General features: G+C 41.7%; 1 protein-coding gene and 1 long non-coding RNA gene across 17 annotated transcripts in view; one reads left to right on the forward strand and one right to left on the reverse strand.

The window, feature by feature from the left end:
* The window catches only part of LOC102547003 (uncharacterized), a 95,198-nt gene that overhangs the window by 53,523 nt on the left and 20,827 nt on the right, over positions 1-20,848 (forward strand). For both annotated transcript variants that reach the window (XR_005488254.2, XR_005488255.2), the window contains exons 5-6: positions 2,877-3,437; positions 16,615-17,487. This is a non-coding gene — a long non-coding RNA (uncharacterized LOC102547003). The remainder of the gene's footprint in view (positions 1-2,876; positions 3,438-16,614; positions 17,488-20,848) is intronic.
* The window catches only part of Iqch (IQ motif containing H), a 193,701-nt gene that overhangs the window by 36,837 nt on the left and 136,016 nt on the right, over positions 1-20,848 (reverse strand). Inside the window, exon 18 of one of the 15 annotated variants that reach the window (XM_017595568.3) lies at positions 10,441-10,514. The exons of 13 other annotated variants lie outside the window; for them this stretch is intronic. In XM_017595568.3, coding sequence (XP_017451057.1) covers positions 10,476-10,514 — 39 coding nt within the window. In that variant the 3' untranslated portion in view covers positions 10,441-10,475. Of the gene's footprint in view, positions 1-10,378; positions 10,515-20,848 lie in introns of those variants that run through there. One more of the 15 variants, XM_063265157.1, reaches the window with a different exon arrangement.

The following is a 20,848-nucleotide window of genomic DNA, read 5'->3' on the forward strand; positions in this document are numbered from 1 at the left end:
ACAATTGTTAAAAACTAACTGCCAAGTATGTGCTGCAGTTGTAAACATGCTATTTGTCAACTTAGATATTCCCTGCTGTACGGCATCACATGTAAATCAGATGGGGACAGCTCCTGTTCCCTCTAAGGAGGAACTGAACTCTGTTCTGACATGTCCATTTCCAGAGTTTCTCTTTTCATGCTTTGGGGTTCTTGTTGGGAAAGAGATACATAAAACATTACTGACGTTTTTATTAATGATATTGATGTTTTCGTGATAAAGCTTTTGATAAGAAAGCAGCATGGTATGGGGAAAGACAGAGCCAAGGCGTGAGAGCACGTGTGTGTATAGCCTCAAATGTTTAGACTAGTACTGAAGCTCTCGGTCTCAGTGTCCTTAAGTGTCAGGCCCAAACAGTAATACCTACCACGTGGGGTTTTAAAAACAAACAAAAAACCCAAACACACATACAACTGCCTGATAACTTCGAACACGAATGTTACTTATGAGACTGAGCATTCCTTTAAGAGGACACATTCCTCCCTGAGCACAGTGGTGCAAGCCCATAATCCCAGCACTCAAGAGGCAGAATCAAGCAAGGATAACAAATTCAAGGCCAGCCTGGATTAACAGTGGAAAATGCTGTCTTTTAAAAAGAATCTTAGGAGTCACACTTTGTGTAGATATCAGATAGCACCATTTCTTTTTCTTTTCTTTTTTTTTTTTCTTTTTTCTTTTTTTCAGAGCTGGGGACCGAACCCAGGGCCTTGCGCTTTCTAGGCAAGCGCTCTACCACTGAGCCTGATAGCAACCCCAACCCCTGATAGCACCATTTCTTAACTGGTTTGGCCCATAGTGGCAGGTTTTGGGCCAGGCTGCTACTACTCTAGCTCCATTTTACTGGAGGATACTGAGATCAAAAGCTGCTTCATAGTTTACCTGAGATGGTAGAGCATGGCCAGAGCTCTGAGTTTTCTGGAGGTTAGTATTTTTGCTTCCCCAGGTAGCCCTAACCCCTTTGTTCTGAAAGGAAATAGAACAGTTTCCTTAAGCCTTTTCCTCAGCAGCAGGCTTTCCTGATTTGCTCACATAATTGTTCCATTCTCCATCTGGTTTTCCATGCTGAAAACATTGCCCAAGGCATGCTTGTTTGTGAACAGGGGTTCCGATCTCCCCCTTTAGATTGTTGGCCCTTTAGGGGAGGCTGCTAAGTCTTTGTCTTCCCACAGTTCCCAGTGTGTGGGGTATGGTTAGTGAGGCAGGATCCACACACCATTCCAGTACCATACTGTGAACACCTCTAGAGCCATTCAGGAGCAGGCATCTGGGGGCCTCCTAGGGCTGAGTCCAGATTCAGATCAAGCAAATAGTCCTCTGTACTTCCTTGGTGCATTTCCCATGTTCTTGCTGCCTTTTATTTAATCTTTTAAATTTTAAATTTAAACTTTTAAATTTAAAATTCAGCATTAACTTTAAAAACTTACAGCTCCCTATAGTGGACACTCCTGTCACATGCCAGCCATGACAGTGGCCTCTATAAAAAACACTCTGAGTAGGGATCACAACGTGTAGGTGGTGACTTTGACATGACTTACTATGTATGACGGCTTGTAATGACTAGCCTGAGGATTAATTGATTACATTTGAAGATAAGAATAGGGCAAGAAATACTCTTCAAAAAAAATCACCCTGTATAATCAATCAATTTATTTTATAAATGGAGCAACTCTGACATAGGTGATAAGGTGGTTCTCTCTGGGTCTCAGCTAAGCATCAAAAGTGCAGAAGAACCTACAAGTCCTATTTCTTGTCCCATGATAACTGTTTGATGCTTTTCAAAAATAATTTTGCTAAAATAGCAAGAATGCTAGGGAAACTTGTACCAAGACCTTAAGAACACAAACAACACAAACATACTCACCTCGGCATTACTTGCAATACTGAAAGCCTACAGTTTCCAGCATTTGAGCATTAGATAAGAAAATTAGAATCTATCCGAGTGATGAGATGGTATGTGATATCATCATGAGAGATGATGGTTGTGAATAACATGATGATACGATGCGTACAAAGAGGAAGATAAGAAGTCATGTAAGCAAGCAGAATTATAATTGACTTTCATGGATATTCTCAGACACATTCAGGATGTGCACTATCTAACCTGGTTGCTGCCAGCTCATGTAGCCACTGGGCACTTGAAATGTTGCTGGTACACATGCTCGATCTCCAAGACTGAGGCGATAAAAAGGAACACCTCATGAATAATATCGTATACTAGTGGATACTGAAATACTACTACTGTGGTTATGATGGGTTAAGTAAAAATGTTAACTTATTTTCAGCTCTAATCCATTGCAACTTTACCAAAGAGGAGGGCCTAGTGTGGGGAGAGAAGGCCCTAGCTCTTCACCTCCATGACTGTATTATGCCTGGATTTAGAGGATAAACACAGGCTGGAATTGTTCTGCTCTCAAGGTCTTTGGGAGACAAGGCAATGATATGCTCCTGTGTGAGAAGGGATGGAAGAGAGACTTAATATAAGTCCCCTTTGCCTTAGTTATTCTGGGCAGATGGAGGCCGCCTGCTCGCCCTGATGCTACTGCCTCTTTCTGGTAGCAGGCAGAATGGGTGGGTGGTGGAGCATGCAGATGTGGGCAGCTGTGCTTTGGTCCTACATTCTATAATTGTCTTCAAGTGCAAGTAACATTCCATGGCAGAGTTTTGTCTTGCTTCTTGCTAGCTGCCTTTTATGAGCATCAGGGTTAAAAATGAGACTGAGAAACTAGTTTATATATTATACGGTAGTTATTGAAGAACCAGAATTTGTGAGCTTTAAGAATCTACAGATGTTTTTACAAATTCATCTCAATGTTTCCATTCCCTTTTCTTTTCTATAGGAAGACTGAGACAGTAAAGAGGCCAATGATCCAAGTTTATGCTATCAGTGTCTGAGATACAATTAAGTCACCTCTTTGGGTCACATTTCCCTTGACTAGTCACTGAAGATTATGGTCCAGGTAGCCCTTCCTTCACTGCTTCCAGACATGTCTCTGAAGCCAACTAGGGATTGTGAAGATTTACCATATGGAAAGAAATTTTTGAAAAAGACTTATTCTTCAAGTTGACCAAGCTTAAGAGATACTGCACTGAGAATTCACCCACTACAGAGCTGGTACCTGGCCTTCAGGGTAAACCGTGATGTGTGCCTACTCCCCTCAGCAGCGTATTTGACCTCAATCACCCACGTTTTTGTTCAGATTCATGGTTCTAAATCTGATGGGAAATCTACTATTGGACCATTTGATGCTTCCTAGAGAAAGGCCAAGCCACCTGTCAAACCCATGGGCAACACAGAAATGGCTAAGCAGAAGAAGCCAGGTAATATCCCTAGCTCCTCCGGGGTGGCATAATCCAGCTGCGAGGAGGCTGAGGTCCCTGTGCTCTGGCTTGATGCAGAGGTGAGTGAAGGACTCATTGTCCACTACTACTAAGTGGCAAGAAAGACATGGCTTAACAGTCTCTAGTCCACTGCAGCTTTACCAAAGGAGAGGGCCTAGTGTGGGGTGAGGATACAATATCAGAGGCTAGGAATTTGTTGGAGGGTGTTTAGTAAAGAGGAATGACATGTTCCAGTGTCTATTTTTGAAGCATTCATATGCAGTAAGAGAAGGGACTATGAATGTCAAGGATGGAGATGTGGAGTCCAATCAGGATGACACTGCCATAGTTTGGGTGATAGATGGCAGTGGAAAGACCAGAATGGGAACCATTAAGGGTGAAAGGACACTTATGGCTCTCATGTGGGGCATGCAATGAAAAGAAGTCCAAGAATCAAAGATATCTTTAATTTCTCCAGAAAATGGAAGGACTATTTCCTAGTAGAACAGATTAAGCACTAGTTAGAGGGTGAATCTGGGCTTCAGGTTTTTGTTCAGCTTGAGATACTTCTGTTCTAGTGGACAGGATGAGAGCTAATGCACATCTTTCTTCTCACTGTATTTCAGGAGCATATGTTGAGCTAAACTGTAGGCTTAAAGACAAATCAGGTCCTGGTAAGGAGGCAGCTCATCTCTCATGTCATTTTTGAGACAGGCGAGGCCCATAGGGCCAGAGGCTCTATCTAAGAGACTGTGGTAGAGACCAGTCATCCTGCTTCTCACCATGGTTAGGCCAAGGTGCATGAAGCTTGCAAAGGATAGAATGATAAACAGGGCAAGAGAAGTGTCAGCAACTGAGGGCACCACAGTTACAAGGACTTGCTGAAGATGCCAGTCCTTCCTCTGCTGTCTGTTTGGTCTTCAGCAATTTTGTTCCCTCTCTCTGGGTCTACTTTTTTGTTAACACAAGCCAAAGGCTGTGACTGCAACTTAATGGTGGAGTATTTGCCTAGCACACATGAGGCCCTTTTAGGTTCAATTACTAGTATTCCAAATCAAACCAAACACAGTGGGCCTAATGGCATGGATGCTGTGGTCTGTTATGACTACATGAGGCAGTGTGTGAGGCTGTTACTGTAGGGCCTGGCACACCCAAGTCTGTTTGTTCCCATGATCCTTCTTCCCATAGGACTTTGGAGACAGTTTGATAGAGTCAGGGCAGTGGGAGGCCTCAGTTGTTGGACTCTGACTTTTATATACTTTCCTGCATCTCAGAGACAGGGAGCAGAACAGGCCCCAGCATCTCTGTGAACATGAAGTTGTGATCTCTTTGCCATAGTAAATCCCCATCTTGGATTATTAAAAAGCCAGACAGCATGAGTGCTCCATGTGGTAGACGTACTTGACACTTAATTTTTCAGTAAGTGGGTACACTGCACTGATAGAATTTTCAATTAGTAAAATAATAATATGATTGTGATTTTTAGTAAGAGTTGTTTGCATTGCATTAAAACAAATCAGTAGACAGGCAGAGGAACAGCTGCCTCTTGGCCTGTTGCCACCTAGTGGCAATTTCTGGGATAGCCCAATGTCTTTTAGAAGTCTCTAAGAGATGGGGCAGTCCCTAACCAGACTACCAGATGAACAACTGAAACTTCTGGAGTCTACCCTGGTGTACTTCCCCATGATTCTATTATTTGCCCTTGGGTCATGACAAACGACATCGTCACGAGGGCATCTTTAAACAGCTAAAGCATCTATCCTTGGACATCCCCTGCCTTATTTTGGCAGTAAAGCACCCGAGTCCTGCTTCTCAGCAGTCAGGGCCAAGTAACCCAGTATGCCTAGGGCCTCCATGGTTTTCAAAAGCTTAGCTATTTAGATTAAAAGTATTTAGGTTTTAAAATACTTAAATACTGTAGCTGGGCAGTGCTGGTGCACACCTGTAGTCTGTACTTGAGAGGCAGGGGCAGGCCAATTTCTGTGAGTTTGGAGCCAGCTTGGTCTATGGAGTGAATTCCAGGACAGCCAGAGCTACACAGAGAAACACTGCCTTAGAAAAACCAAATCAAAACAAAAAAGTTAATGGCTTCCAAGTATGAAAATTTGGAATAAAGTAGCAATAAATATTTAAAGTGTCCACAAAGTAGAAAATGTAAGTCAAGTGTAACGACACTCTTTAAGAAGTGATGCTTGAATCAGAGTCCATTTGAGTGCATTTGGACACTATAGGATGAGGACAGGCGAAAACGTCTGTAACACCGGAAAGGCTCTGGGTGCCGTGGGTTCTGTGCTACCGTGGAAGCCCAAACGACCTATTCACCCACCTCCTTGCTCTCTGGACTATGGGAGGTGGACAGACTTGCTCAGCTCCTGTAATTCAGTGAGGAACTAACTGGGAGCAGAGCCCAAGTTCATAACCCTTGGTCTCACTCATCTGTGACGTCTAGTTACCCGTATCAATAAACCAGATTTCTCTGCGGTGCTAGAAGCCTCTCTATGACACTAGAAATTCTTTCAGGATATGCCAAAATCACACTAGAAATTGACTGATTCGGTTATATAAAACAGAAAAAAATGAAGTTTAAACCTGCAGCAGTGGCCACACTTGTTTTGCACTAAAAAAAAAATCACAATTTTAAGTACATTCTTGCATTTTGTTTCCTATTCCAAGCTTCTGTAATCACAATTTATGATCCTTCTTGTGTTATTAAAAACTGATGGCCTAATTGGTATTGTTTATAATCTTAGTGTACAGAATTATATGCTCATTTTTCTTTCTTTTTTCTGCTTCAGTATTTTCTTGCCTTCTTAGCGCTTTTTGGAAGACCATTTTCTTATTTGGAAATTGCTCACCAAACATTAGAAACATGAAAGTCTAATCTTCATAACTAGTCCTTTTAGGACTATTGATTGTTTGCCCCTGAATGTGAATTCATAAAGGAACCCCACATGACACATAGTGGTTTTTGGCTTTCAGGCTGTAAATATCAGGACTGATGGATGATTGGCTTTGCTGAGAAATAGCCCTTATGATGTGCTTTAAATGACTCTAAAGGTTTTCTTTGTGTAAACAGAAGAGCTCTTGTTGTGAAGCAGGGATGGTTTCTGTGTGCAATCCTTGTGTGCATGGTGGGCTTTTGTGCAAAGCAAGGTATTCTCCGGGTGAGGGGAGAGCACATACACAGGCCTCAGTCCTTACCGTGCATTCTAGCACAGTTTCTTTTCCTCCCTAGGCTACTCTGCAGCCCTAGTAAGCCACAATCTCCTATAAACAATAATTTTGGCTGCAGACTACATAAGTAAGAAATATACATTGTGAAAGTTATGGCTTTACAGTTGGTCTAGTCTAGCTGTTTTAGATCCTAGGAGCAAGGCTCTGAAAAGGAAGAGACATGGTTGAGAGCAGAGTTCAGACCACAGTTCAGAGTTCTTGGTGGTAAATCAAAGGCTAGTTTATGTTTGAGCCATTCCAAGAAAATGAGACCAAGAACAAAAGCCTGTTTTCCATTTCTGTATCCCAACCAGCACCTAGCATGATACTTGATAGAAGTAATGCCAATCAATGTCTTCATTGGATAATTAAACTAAATAACATGAGAAGACTTCTTAGTTAAATCCTCAAAAGCTAAAGTTACACTGGTTACACTGTGACCCATCGATTCCTCTAGTGGGCATATAACACAAAGAAAGGAAAGTATATTTCTACAAAAACTTGCATGCATGCTCAAAGCAAAGATCATTGTCTTTCTATCTCTGAGAAGCAGTAAAAAAACAAAAGTCCAGAGCAAACAACTGAGCTACCATCATGTCTACCCTAACTCTGCCTCTGGTAGTCAGTAGTTAAGAAAGATCAGGACCCAAAAAGCTGTGTGTCATCCAGGTCCTTTCAGTGAAAAGTAGAAGCAGTTGATATCCTTTAACCAGTGGAAACTGTGGTGTAGCCGTACAGTAGAATACTACTGAACCATAAAAAAGAATGATCAGTGCAGTCAATTCTTGCTACCACATGACTGAACTTTCAAATCACAGTGTGTCAAGGAAAAGTAACAAAAGACCACCCACTGTATGATCACACACGAGATTCAGAAGATAAAGAAAGCCACAGAGAGAGAAAGTAGTTGACAGTGGCTAGAGAAAGAGGGGTGGGGAATGATTGCTAATGGTTCTGTACTAATTGGGTGGGGACGAGTAAAATAAATGTAAAATTTGGTAATGATGGTGGTTATGCAAGTCTAAATACATGCAGAACTACTAAGTACCTGCTTGGTAAAGTGACCTTTATGGCATAAGGTATATCAACAAAGCCATTACATACACACCTACACAACCCAGCCTCCCAAAAGCCCAGTGTAATATAGACAGTTGCATAATTTGTGTGTCCCTTATTTGACTGTGGTTGGGTATAAATGATAACTGAATAAAGAGGTCTGTGACAAACTACCTCTCAAGTGGCCTTCTAGGTTTATCTTAGCTACTTTTCAAGTCAGAACCTAATAAAACTTTGCTATGTATGTCCAACACATTTCCATCACATACAGTAAAGTCAACTGGTGACCCGCAATATACGCAGGCCTTAATAAGCAGCCATAGGATGGAGGAACTAACAAACTCATTAGCATAATATCCTAGGCGTAGTATCAGATGGACTGAATGCCCTCTAAGGACACAGTGTCACTCTTCCAAAAGCCAGGAGACTTCTTCCTGCTTTGCACCACAGACTTTCATTTTGTGTCAGCTTCTGGGGGGGGGGGGCATCATCAGATCCACAAGGCAGGCAGGGCTGGTCAGACTGGTGCACACATGACCTAGGAAAGCTGTGTCCTAGACAGCTGCCACCTTCTCTTTCTGATCATTGCCCACACTGCATCTCCCATCCCAAGTTTCTATGTCCTCCACAGGGACCCTCCTCATCCTCATCACATTAGCTCAATAATTTACTAAATCCCAATTTCTTTGGTGGTGGTGGAGGCACGACTCCTAGGTGGCTTGTTTATCATAGTGCAGGTTGGTTATCTGGAGGGAAACCTGGATTCCACTCTGCCTTTGCTGCCTACGGAGTCTTGTGTTTGAAAGAGTGATCATTCAATCAAGACACTATGTCATCATTTTTATGACTGTGGTATTTAGGAAACTTCCTATTAGATCTCATGTAGGGCAGACTGCAGAAAGGAAATGTGGAAAAATAAAGAGAAAGGGAAATATGTACTAAGGGCTGTTAAGTGCAAGGTACTGTGGGTTTTTTTTTTTTTATCAGCCTCACAATAGCCTTGTGGAGTAGATAGTAAATATGTTTTTAGTATAAGTGGAAATGGAGACGCAAAGAGTCCAAGAAATGTTCTGTCAGCTCCCAGTTAAGCCAGGGTGGGGTTAAACTCCAGAGCCAGGTTTTCTCTGCCATACTTGATCCTAGTGATGACGGCTGGGTCAGAGAAGTCACGCCAGGGAGCTCCACTAGTTACTATATAGTTCTGAAGCCAGGAGGGCCCCCAATTTACTGTGGATCTTGGGGAGGTCACTTACCATTCTTCTACTTTACTTATCATTATCTGTAGAGTACCTTGAGAATGTATATTTCCAGAGATGTGTCAGGACAGAGAAATACTGTCCAAGCCTCCTATCTCAGATCAGTAGCTCCCGAAGCTCTTCCCAGAAGTGCATGGGTGAAGCTTTGGGGCCTTGGGAACATTCCAGTAGATTCAACTCTGACTAAAAATCATCAGAGTTCCATCTGAGAACAAACATGAGTCTTGCTTTCCCACCTTCCTTCCCTGGGCTCTGCCCTGTGTTAACCTTCTGGCTGCCAAGCTGCCCCAGAGACTACTTGCAACTGACTACCTCTCTGGAACCCATGACCCCTGAGTAGATTTCTAACAAATGAACAAACAGAATTAACTGGGGAAAGACATTTCCCCTCTTTCCTTTTCTCTATCCCATTTCTCTTCCCACTCCTCTCTACCCATTCATTCACTGCACGGTCTCTTACTGTGCTCTTTCCTTTCCAGAGGATACATACACCATATGGCTCTCAATTATCAAATCTGTAAGTGTCAAATCTAAGTTTTAGCCGTTTGTGCCCACTAAGTGTTTTACATAGAAAGCAATTGTGAAATTACTCTTTAATTTTTCCTTCCTTTTTTGTTCACACACTGATTCTTACCCCCAAAGCTGGGGTGACATTCTTTCCTATACTCTGGGTCTTCAACACAACTAGAAGTTTCACAGTGTTATTTACTTACTTGGAAAGTGTCTTTCTTTTGAGCTTTTGAAATGACTTCGTGGAGTTGGGGATTTAGCTCAGTGGTAGAGCGCTTGCCTAGCAAGCGCAAGGCCCTGGGTTCGGTCCCCAGCTCCGAAAAAAAGAAAAAAAAAAGAGAAATGACTTCGTGCTCTGCATGTCTGTTGCAGAGGGTAGGGAACCTCACTGCAGTGCTGTGGTGTGAGACATTCACCCACGTGCAGGAAAGGCTCTGTTGTCTGCCCTGGAAGCAGATACTAGCCTTAAGAGAACTTTTTTTCAGCTCTCTGCCTTCCTGTGCTTCCCCTTAGGGAGGGTGGATTTCACTGCTCTGTTTGGGCTTGTTTTTTGTAAAGGTTCCTAACACCACCTGATTTCAGTGGTTGGCTCAATATTTTTTATATACTTAGAAATTTGTGTAGAAACTTAGAGAGGTTAAAAAAAAAACAAACCTATGTTAAGTAGGTCCACTATGGCATGATGGGCAGATAAGCTTCACGGGAAGGGCGTCCTTTGATTTGTTCATAAGGATTTGGATCCAACAGTACAGTAAATATTATGTTTAAGAAAGTGAAATATATGTTGAAAGAAATATGCATATTGTTAAAACATTTCTATTTATGTAAAAGATTCATGTAATTTTATAAAGGATGGTAAGTGCTGTGTTGACTGTACTAGTAACAGATGTTCAACCACATGTTTATGCTGTTCTTTTACTGAAAAGTCATGCACTACCTGATACTTTATTTTTAAAACATACCAATGCTATCACATTTTAAGTTAGCTCAAATTACTTATTACTAAAGAAATATAAATAATTAAAAATAACAGAAAAACTACTTCCACTGATAAAGCTGGAAGGTTCTGTTAAAGGAGCCCCTTCAGAATTCCAGGCTTGTGTGCCACTTCTTGTTCTTTTTCTGCAAAGACAGATGGTGTCAGTAATTGCCTATATATTTAATTAAGTTAAAAAGCTACATAGGAAGGGCTTGGCAAAACAAAACAAAACAAAACAAGAAATTTTGTATTATGAGCAAAAAAAGCAAAGGAGCAGACACTGGTAATGTGAGACAGCACTTCCATCCCTGATAGATACTCAGGTACCCATATGTACTGGAGCTTGGGCTGCACTTTATCCACATAATTATGAGAATATCGATTAAGTACATGCTGGAAGGGTCAACAGTAGCACTTTAGATTTTGACCAACTGAAGGAGAATGATCCTACTTGTTCTGGCCCTACTGTTTGACCTAACATCTGAGTCACCACCATTTTGTCCAAATACTTGAGCAGTTATTCTAAACCCCCCTTACATTGCTTCCTGGTATTCCTCACCTACAGGCTGGCTAATCATTGTGAAATTATTATTGGTGGTGGTGATGGGGTGTGTGTGCAGCAGCTACTTATAGAAAGTGGTTTGGAAAACTGACTTAGCCATTCTTGTGGTGTCTGTTTTTAATGTTCCCATCCCGTGAATCCACCTTCTGGCTTAATGGCAATATGGTGCTCCCAGCTGTGGTATAGTATATGGGCTGCACACTTAAACTCTTAAAGCTTAAAAATGGCTACCACAACACTGATTTTATTCCATTCCTCTTAGTCATTAACATTTAACGATTACCTTATGTGCTGAGCACAAGGGTGGAATATATTAACAAAAATAGGAGATGTGTTTTTCTGGCTTTAAGCTGTTCAACTCAATTCAACAAGCATATTGAGGAAATGCGAGGGAATAGACATTTTCTCTGGTGTGTGTGGGGGGCGAGGGGATGGTGCTTACAGAAGAGTCATCATCAAGCCTGTGTAGCACCACAATGCTTGCTGGGAAAGACCTCAGACCTGTAGTCACATCAGCCATGGTAGGAACCTGAATTAGCCACTTCATAGCATTGTGACCCTGAATATGGCACTGTAGCCACAGTTCCTCATTTGTAAATTAGGGATAATATTTTACAGTGGTAATTAGAGCACTTACTCTGAGCATTGGTACTATACCCCAGCTCCACAAAACTAGAAGAATAAGCAGCAGTTGAATGGGGATAAATTAAGGTTCCATGTAGAGTTGAATTTTGAAGGAAGGGAATTTAAAACTTGCATATTGACAGACAAAAAAGGAAAGGCAAGTTGGGATAAAGGCAGACTGTGAGAGGTAGGACGAGAATACATTTGCTGAAAACGGCGTCACTAACTTGGTTTGGAGAGTCCTAGGGATGTGATAAATCCATAAGTAATACCATGTTAATTGCAGGAGGGAGTAAGTAAGATCTGAGGCAAATTATGTGTCACCACACATCATCATTCCGTCTGCATGCCACAAGAAGATTAAAGTGTGAGTGTTAAAGACAGTTTGTGGAGCCCATTTGCTTTATAGCAATGGACAACTTAAAAACAGGTAGGAGACTAAACAGATCACTTCTAAAGAAGACATAGAAGAGGCAGGAGACATATGAAAGGTGTTCGACTTATCAGTGAAATGCATATTGAACTGTGAGATCCTCACATCTGTTAGAATAGCTATTTCCATGGTGTGGTATGGTCTGTTCATTCCCGTCTCCATACAGAGGTTTGTGTGCTGGAATCTTGGTCCTCAATGTGATGAAATTTTAAAGGGTCGTGTTCTAGTGGGAGATAAGTAGTTCATGGATGATCGATCCTCATGAATGGATTAATACTGGTCTTGCGGTGTGTAAAGCATGAGTTTGCTACAGAGCAGGTGGCTCTAACACAGTCTGGGATTCCTTCTCAATCTCTTTAAAAAACCATCTAATATATGTGTGTGCGTGTGCGTGTGCGTGTGTGTGTGTGCATGTGTGTGTGAGTGTGTGTGAGTGTGTCTGTGCGTGTGTGAGTGTGTGTGTGTGTGTGTGTGTGTGTGTGTAAATGCACGTGAGCCACAGAATGCATGTGGAAATCAGCGCATAGTTTTATGGAGTTGGTTAGTTGGTTCTTTCCTTCAACCTTTATATGGGTTCCAGAGATCCAACTCAGGTTGTCAGACTTGTACAGCAAGCATTTTACCTCCTGAGCCTCTCTCTGGCTCTTTTGCTCCTGTCTTACCATGGATAGTTAAAGGGAAAAATTTTAACTAGTGTAGATTTCTACATGGAATTAAATTTTGAGCATGTTTTGAGGGAAGAGAAGGTGTATGTTAATAGGCAAAAGAAGAAAAAGGAAGGAAGGAAGGAAGGAAGGAAGGAAGGCAGGAAGGCAGGAAGGCAGGAAGGCAGGAAGGAAGGAAAGAAGGAAGGAAGGAAGGAAGGTAGGGAGGGAGGGAGGAAGAGAGAGGAGGCAAATTGAAATGAAGGTAAGTGTGGGAGGTAGGAAGAGAGTGTGTTGCATCTGGATGTACTTTCGGCATTGAGATACCATCTCAATGTCTACATCTGTATGTGTATACCCCACAATTTCTTTAACTATTCGCCAATTGAAAACCTGTCTCAAGATGCTATCTCACGGTGGCATGAGACCCTCACAGACTAAGTGCTAGTTCAGCTCCTAAGCACTGTTGACTAAGTAAATCTCTTTCTAATTATTCTGCCTCAGACTAGTATAGCACTCTTCAAAAACCAAAAAATGGGGCTGGGTGGCAGCAAACACCTTTAATCCCAGAACTCAGGAAACAAAAGCAGTGGAATTTCTGTAAGTTCAAAGCAACTGTGGTCTATATAACAAGTCCCAGGAGAGTCAGGGGCTCCAGAGAGATTAGTATATTATAACTATAATTACCATAGCCAGTATGGAAAACAGTAGTGTCTCCTAAGAAGGAAAAGGAATAGGGGGAGTGGGGATGGCTCAGTAGTTAAGCACTGGCCGCTCCGTCAGAGCCCTGGATTCAGTTGCCAGCACCCACATCGTGGCTTAGAACTGTCTGTAACTCCAGTTCCAGGGAACTTCTGCCTCTGTGGGTACCAGGCACATATGCGGTATGCATACATACATAAAATTAAAAAAAAACCTTGAGAAAATCCCCAAATCTTTAGAAATAAATAGAAAGAAGAGAGCTGTCATACGATCCAGCCATTCCACTATGGAGTGTGTACCCAAAGAAAATACAGTCATTATCTTGAAGAGATGCATATCTCTATGCTCAGGACAGCATCATTCATAATACTCAAGATCGTGAGACAATTTTTCAATTGGTTAATAGATAAAGAAATTGGGGTGTACAGACATACAGACGTAGACACAAAAAATGGAGCAGTAGCCATTGCAAAGGAAATTCTAACTCGTGCTAACATGAGTGGACCTGAAAGACGCTATGGCAAATGAAGCAGGTGAGGCCCAGCAAGGCAAGCACGCATGGTTTTACCTACAGATAGAATCTAAAAATGTCTATCAGAGGGCAGAAGGTAGGAGAAATACTTCAAACCTAATAAAACATTAAAAAGTACTGTGTGATACAGTGTGGCACTGTGACTGCAGCTGATAATCCTGTGTGCCTGAAGTCTGGTGTACAGGAGTAATTTCTCACAAGCAAAGCAGCCATATGAGGTACTGGGTGTGTTATCGAACTTGGGATAATCACTTTACAGTGTTCACATACATTAAAAGTCACAGTGTGTACCTTAAACACCTCTGATTTGTATCTGTTGGCTATACCTTAATAATGCTAGCGAGAGAGGACAGCATCAAAGGAACACTCGTCCCACAGAAAGTGAGGTGACGTGGGAGGAGAGCGTCAACCTTGATTCTGCCATGCTCAATGGCAAGGGGCACAGCCTTGTGTAGGGAACCAGCAGCTCTCCCTCAGCGCTAACAGGAAAGCTTCCCTGCCCTCAAGCTTGTTGTCCTCCTGAGTAATGCGCATCTTCTGAACAGTGTGCAGGCAGTGAGTGTGCCCAGGTTTTCTCTGCCCTGGAACTGTTTTTTTTTTTTTCCTGGACACAGAAGTGTCTTTGCTCTGACAGGAAACAAGGATGGGAGAGACATTGGGAGAAGCAACTGACATACACAGGCTGTCGAGGCTCGGGATGTGAAGTGTCTCCTCAAAATGGTCATGCTCTGAAAAGTGCGGGTGTTTGGGGGGTTTCTGGGGACTTTGGGTGGTGGAGTACAGCTAAAGAAATGCCTTGCTGGAGGCAAATCTTGAAAGCTCCATCTTCCCCAGGTCCCTATGTGTCTCTCACTTCTTCTTGTCCACCAGAAGGCAAAGAGGCTCAACTGCCATACACCTTCAGGTTCTGCCCAAGTGAACAGGGCTGAGAAACCCTGACTTGGACCCTTCAAAACTGGATTCAAGGCTTTCATCCCTCACACCGTTTCTCTCTTCGGGGTGCTCTTAACAGTGGGGCAATGGTACCTGAAACAGGCTCACTATGTATAGGTCCACGGGCTGCCCCGCAGAGATCTGAGGCTCAGGCTTGGATTTAAGTTTTCTAAACATTAGGGTTTATAAAGTAAGGAGGAGATTAAGAAGACATTTAAGAATAACCACATATGGTAATACAAGATGTATAGTAAAGCAGGCCACTTGTTCACTAATCAACATTGGTGTAATTTCACACTATAAACCTGTCACCATGTGCTGGTGTCTATTGCTCATCACTGTCATCGTCATCACTCGTGTGCTGCAGGTTTCTACCACTGACACAAAGGTACAAACCTTTGCAGGGGACAGGGCTTTGCTTTACTGTCTCAGGATCCTCTGGGATCTACTTCCCCTTCACTGGGTATTAAGTTGTGATTAACAGTGTGCCTATTATAGCATTTAGAAACACTGACTAATAGGCACTTCTGTTTATACCAAAGGCCTATTAAATTTTAATTTAGATATACACTATTAACCCTCTTATATATAAATAAAATACCTTCCCTAAAGAGGGAAAGTAAATCTCATTGAGCTCCCTTGGTGAATTCCTTATATATCTTGAAAACAAAGATAAGAAGCTTTTGCAAATGATATTACCAGAGGGGACTGAGGGAGAAGTATTCATTCATTCATTTAATAAATATTTATTCAGCATCTATTATCTGCCAGACAGGGTGCTAGGTGCTGGGCTTACAGAAATGAGCAAGAAGGAATTATGATGCTTCTGTAGACCTCGGGTTTGCCTCCTCTGAAATAAACGTATTCATTTTTGATGCGTATATATCACTTTGAGATGATAATGCTCAGTGAGTTTTTAAAAATAATGCTAATTTGATTCAGATTCCACTTACAGTTAGAAAACCTGCTGAGGGTCTCTGTGACAGTTTTACATGTGCTTATGACATTTGATTTAGTGACAACAGCACCTTGTATCTATCTGCTCAGCCTCTCAGAACATCCTGTGAGAAGCAGGGCAGGAATTTTCCACTTGTTAATGATAGGTCAAGGCCCAGTGAGTTATCTAACGTATCATACTAGCCAGAGTGGAGAGGCTAAAATAACATTATAACGAAATATCCTTAGGTGATTTTCCTGTTGCAGGGTAAGCCTCTATATTTAAAAACCCACAAAAACACTTTTCAGAATAAATGGTTTGATATGCCCATGAAAGGTCACTAATGCAACTTGCATTCAGAGGTGGGACTCAGGATATCATTATGACGCACATGGGTTAGACCACCAGTGGGTTAAGTTTCTGACTGTACTATTGGGAGGCGTTGGAACTGGGAAGAGCGGAGCTCGTTGGGGGAGGTAGGTTACTTGAGGGTAAGACTTGAAGGATGGAGTTTGTCCTCTGTTCCTTGTCCACAATACTTCAGTTTTGCTTCAGGCCCATAGCAATGGAGCCAGGTAGCCATAGACTAAAGACTCTGAAACTGTAATCTAATGTAAACGTCTCCCCCCACCTTACATTCTTTTTCTCATATGTCAGCAGCAAAAAGTCTGACCAAGGTCATATGGCATATAGTCTGATGCACCAGGAGCTCCATTTTTGTTTTTCCTCGCAATTTTTACCTTGTGACAAGTCGTCTTTTGTGACTGTCCTATTGATGAGGGGCTATTACTAAGCACTTGTAGCCACTTTTTGTCTCAACTCTTTTCTTAAAGATTGGATTTGGGTCCTATAATCCTTCCTCCCCATCTTCTGTAGGATTCCCTGAGCTCTGCCTCGATGTTTGGCTGTGGGTCTCCGCACCTGCTCCTATTAATTGCTGGATGAAGTCTCTCTGATGATGACCATGCTGGGCCAGAAGGGTCAAGGACACCACAGAATCAGCCAACCAGGTCACATGGGGACTTGTACAGACTGAAGTGACAGTCAGGGAGCCTGCATGGCGCTGACCTTGGTCCTTTGCATATGTTATGGTTGTATAGCTTGGTGCTCTTGTGGGACTCTAACAGTAGAGCATAGAGCAGGGGCTGTTTCTGTAATTCTTTTGCCTGCTCTTGGGACCCTTTTCCTCCTACTGGGTTGCCTCATCCAGCTTTGATATGAGGATACGTGCCCAGTCTTGTTATGCTATGTTTGGTTGGTATCCCTGGGAGATCTGCTCTTTTCTGAAGTGAAATGGAGGAGGCATAGATATGGGGGAAGAAAGAAGGTGGGAGGAGGGACTGGAATGACAGGAGGAAAGGAGGGGAAACTGTGGTCAGGATAAGAATGAATGAATAAATATTTTTAAAAATATTGCATTTGGGAATATAGTGTAGAATTTCTGCCTAGAATGAGAAGCTTTGGATTCAATTTCCAGCACAGCAAGAAATGAAACAAAAAGACTTAGTTTCATTTTCCTGTTTTCTTTTAAAATATATCTACTAGCATTCACAAATGAGGGGCTTTTGTTTTACAAAGTTCATAATTAATATGGATGAAGAGATGGCTCAGAGGATAAAGTGCTTGCTTTACATGTATGAGGACCAGAGTTCAATCCCCAGCACCCATGTGAAAAAGCCAGTGTGGTGGTCAGCGTCCATCATCCCAACCCTTGAGAAGAGGAACGGGAGGATCTCTCGCACTTATTGGGTAGGCAGTCAAGTTCCAGATCCCGTCTCAAAAAAAAAAAAAAAAAGTCACAGTCGTACATGCCTCTAAGTCAGCACCTGAGAGGGGGCAGGGGCTTGACAATCAGCTAGGTCTACACAGTGAGTTCCAGGCCATCTAGGATTCCCCTCTCAAAACAACAAAAGGGTAGAGAGTGATTATAGAAGACAGCTGATGTCAACCTCTGGCCTCCACACACAGGCACACACATGAATGAGCACTGTACACATACATGAATCCCCACATGTACACATAAATGAACCTGTACACATACACTTCACAGTTATCTACAAGCAAGAATTTTTAAATCTGGGATTTCAATAGACTGCATCTTTGACAGTTTATTTGTTTAATTGTTATACCTCATATTTATATGAGGTAAAACATACTTGTAAATCACAGATTATCATCTTTCTCCATGTGTGTTGTGCATGGTTTTTACTACTACCCTTTACAACCTCTTCCTACTTAGAACACATTCTTCCTTACACTCCTTCAATCTTAATTAGCCTTCAGCTTCCATCCCACCTACTCTGTAAAAACCTCTCTTGATTGCTCCAAACAGAAGGGACCTTGCTCTTATCTGAATGCACACAGCAAGTGTCATGGCAGTTAAACTGACATTACCTTTTTGATGTCTCTGTTATTGTTCTTTGAAGTTGTCAGTTAAGCCTTTTCTTGTGATTCATTTTTCCAGCTTGTCTCCCCAGCTACATTGTGTACTCCCTGAGGGCAGGCACTTCCCATCTCTATTATCTCTGTAGCTTTTCTAGCACCTGCTATGATGGCATGTGCATAATAGATGCTCAACAAACACTTGTTTCATTAGTGTTTTGCCTAAATGAGTAAACTCCAAAGAGCTGGATTTCCTAGATGTTCCAAAAGCCCTTCTACTAACAAATAATAATTAGTTAAACTAAGGGGACTGCCATTGTGATAGCTCTCATGGAAGAATGAGAATGCAAGTAACCTTAATGCATTTTCTAGATGATATAAAAAGTCACCCAGGTACTATGCGTGCCTATGAACCAGAAAGAGAACAGACCACCATGAACCTATAGCAAGTGAAATTGGATGACAGATATAAAGTGGCTGACAGCATACATGGCTTGTTTATCTCTGTTCCCTTGAGTGGGGGACATTCAGAGTAGGCCCTCAGAATGTTTGTTCAAAGAGTATGTCAATCTTTCCTCAATCCAAATCTTTTGGAGGTATTTGATGTTCTTCCTAGAACTGTCCACTCCACAACACTAAGCAGAACCTCTCCCCTCAGTCTCAGGTGAGAGGCAAGATCCTCAACCCAGCTACCACGAACCTGTCTCCTGGACTACCATGTACTCTGCTTGCAGTCTCCAAAGGCCTGGGATCTCCCCATTTCTAGTACCCTGAAGTCTCAGACCTATTATTACCCTGCTGGAAACTAACTGCATCATGTTCCACCAACTCATTTTCCAGGGACTGGCCCTCCTCCTATTTATTTATTTATTTATTTATTTATTTATTTATTTATTTAGAAACATAAGCTCAGTCTTTATCCCAAGCTGAACGTCTGGCATTTATTATTTAAATCCTGCATTTCAAGAAACATTTTTCCATTCTCCTTCTTTAGACCCTCATTCTCATCTCCTGAGGTTGTAACAGACTTTTCACCTTCTTATCTAGAGTTAAGTTATACCTGTGGGCTTGTCCTTAGTGCACCCCTTTTATGTATACGCTTTCCCTTTGCCCTAGTCCCTTGGTCCTATCATGCCAGCATGGTAAACTACAGATCCCAGCTGGGCTGGCCAGCAAAAATTTGAATAGATGTAGGCACCGAAGTTTTCTGCTTCTCCTGTCTATTCTAAGATGTGTTTGTGTGTGTGTGTGTGTGTGTGTGTGTGTGTGTGTGTGCGTGTGTGTGTGTGTGATCATCTACACAAATGTGCTTTGCAGACTAGAAAACTCTACACAAATCTATGATTATCATTTTTCACTTATTTCTCTGGTTAGAAATTTAACACATCTTTGTTTACTCTAGAAAATGCAAATGGGGGACTAGGGTGTAGTTTAGCATATAAAAAGCCGTAGGTTCAACCCGTAGCATCAAACACAAATGAATAAATATAAACACATAAATTAATTAAACCAAAAAGGGGAATGCAGAAAGCATAGAAAACAAAATAGCAGCCATTTTCTTTGCTACTTTCCCAGTTCTGTTGTAACGAAGTGCCATGAGTTTGCAGGTGAAAGGTGGTACAAACGGACAGCTCAAAGTCAGTAGTGTAATGTCCCCTCCCTCTCTCACCACAGCTTGCCTGCCTCCTTAAAAGAAACCTGAGGGTAATTGTTCCCTAGATAATCAAAGATAATCTGCTATCTCATTACTGAAGTCATAACTTAGTGACACCTGCAAAGTTCTCCTGCCAGGTGAGGTGTCATAAGGGACAATATTCTGCTTCCCTCTTTCATACACAAACAACTTGATGTTTTACTATGTATCTTTAGGATCCTCTTGCTTTGTGTATATGTATATATATTTCTTTTTTAAAAATTATAACATTGTATATGTTGTTTCTGATTTGCTTTCAACCTTCTATACTATAGAGCAGTTACTTTCACATTTAGTCCTCCACACTCTCAACTTAGCCACTTTGCCTAACACACTTACTTTTAAATATTCTTCAAAAACATGAGTTCTAATATCATCACAGTATTTGCTTCCATTTATGTATAATACTTTCTTTAAAACTCTTCTATTATTAAAATTTAGGATATTTTAAATACTGCCATTTTGTGACTAGTATGTCTACATAAATATTTTTATTTTTTCATAATTTTTTTAAAAGTGTATTCTAGCTGGAAAGATGGCTCAGTGGTTAAGAGCACTGACTGCTCTTCCAGAGACCAATTCCCAGCAACCACATGGTGGCTCATGACCATCTGTAGTGAGATCTGATGCCCTCTTAGGTGTGTCTGAAGATAGCACATACATAAAATAAATAAATAAATCTTTTAAAAAGTGTATTCTATTAAATTTTGAATTTGCTGTTATAGAAAACTATTATGAAACTATCATTGGAATAAATAATTTTCAGAACTGAAATTTTCCTTGGAAGATAATAAGAAAGCTAACCTGCTCGTTTTACAACCCAGAAAATGGAAGGATACGGAAAAATGATAAATCCAGATTAATACAACTGAAAATAGTTCTGTTTGACTATTTGAGTTAAAGTGTGATGACAGACAGCACAGATAGCACTGGTGGGCTGTAGTGTCTGAGTCCTCGGGGCATGGAGGGGCACACTTGAGTGAAGGAACGGAGTGCAGACAGTAAAACACACTGAGGCCGGAGAGACTCGGGTGT

The sequence above is a fragment of the Rattus norvegicus genome, chromosome 8 (genome assembly GCF_036323735.1).
Source record: "Rattus norvegicus strain BN/NHsdMcwi chromosome 8, GRCr8, whole genome shotgun sequence".
NCBI lineage: Eukaryota > Metazoa > Chordata > Mammalia > Rodentia > Muridae > Rattus > Rattus norvegicus.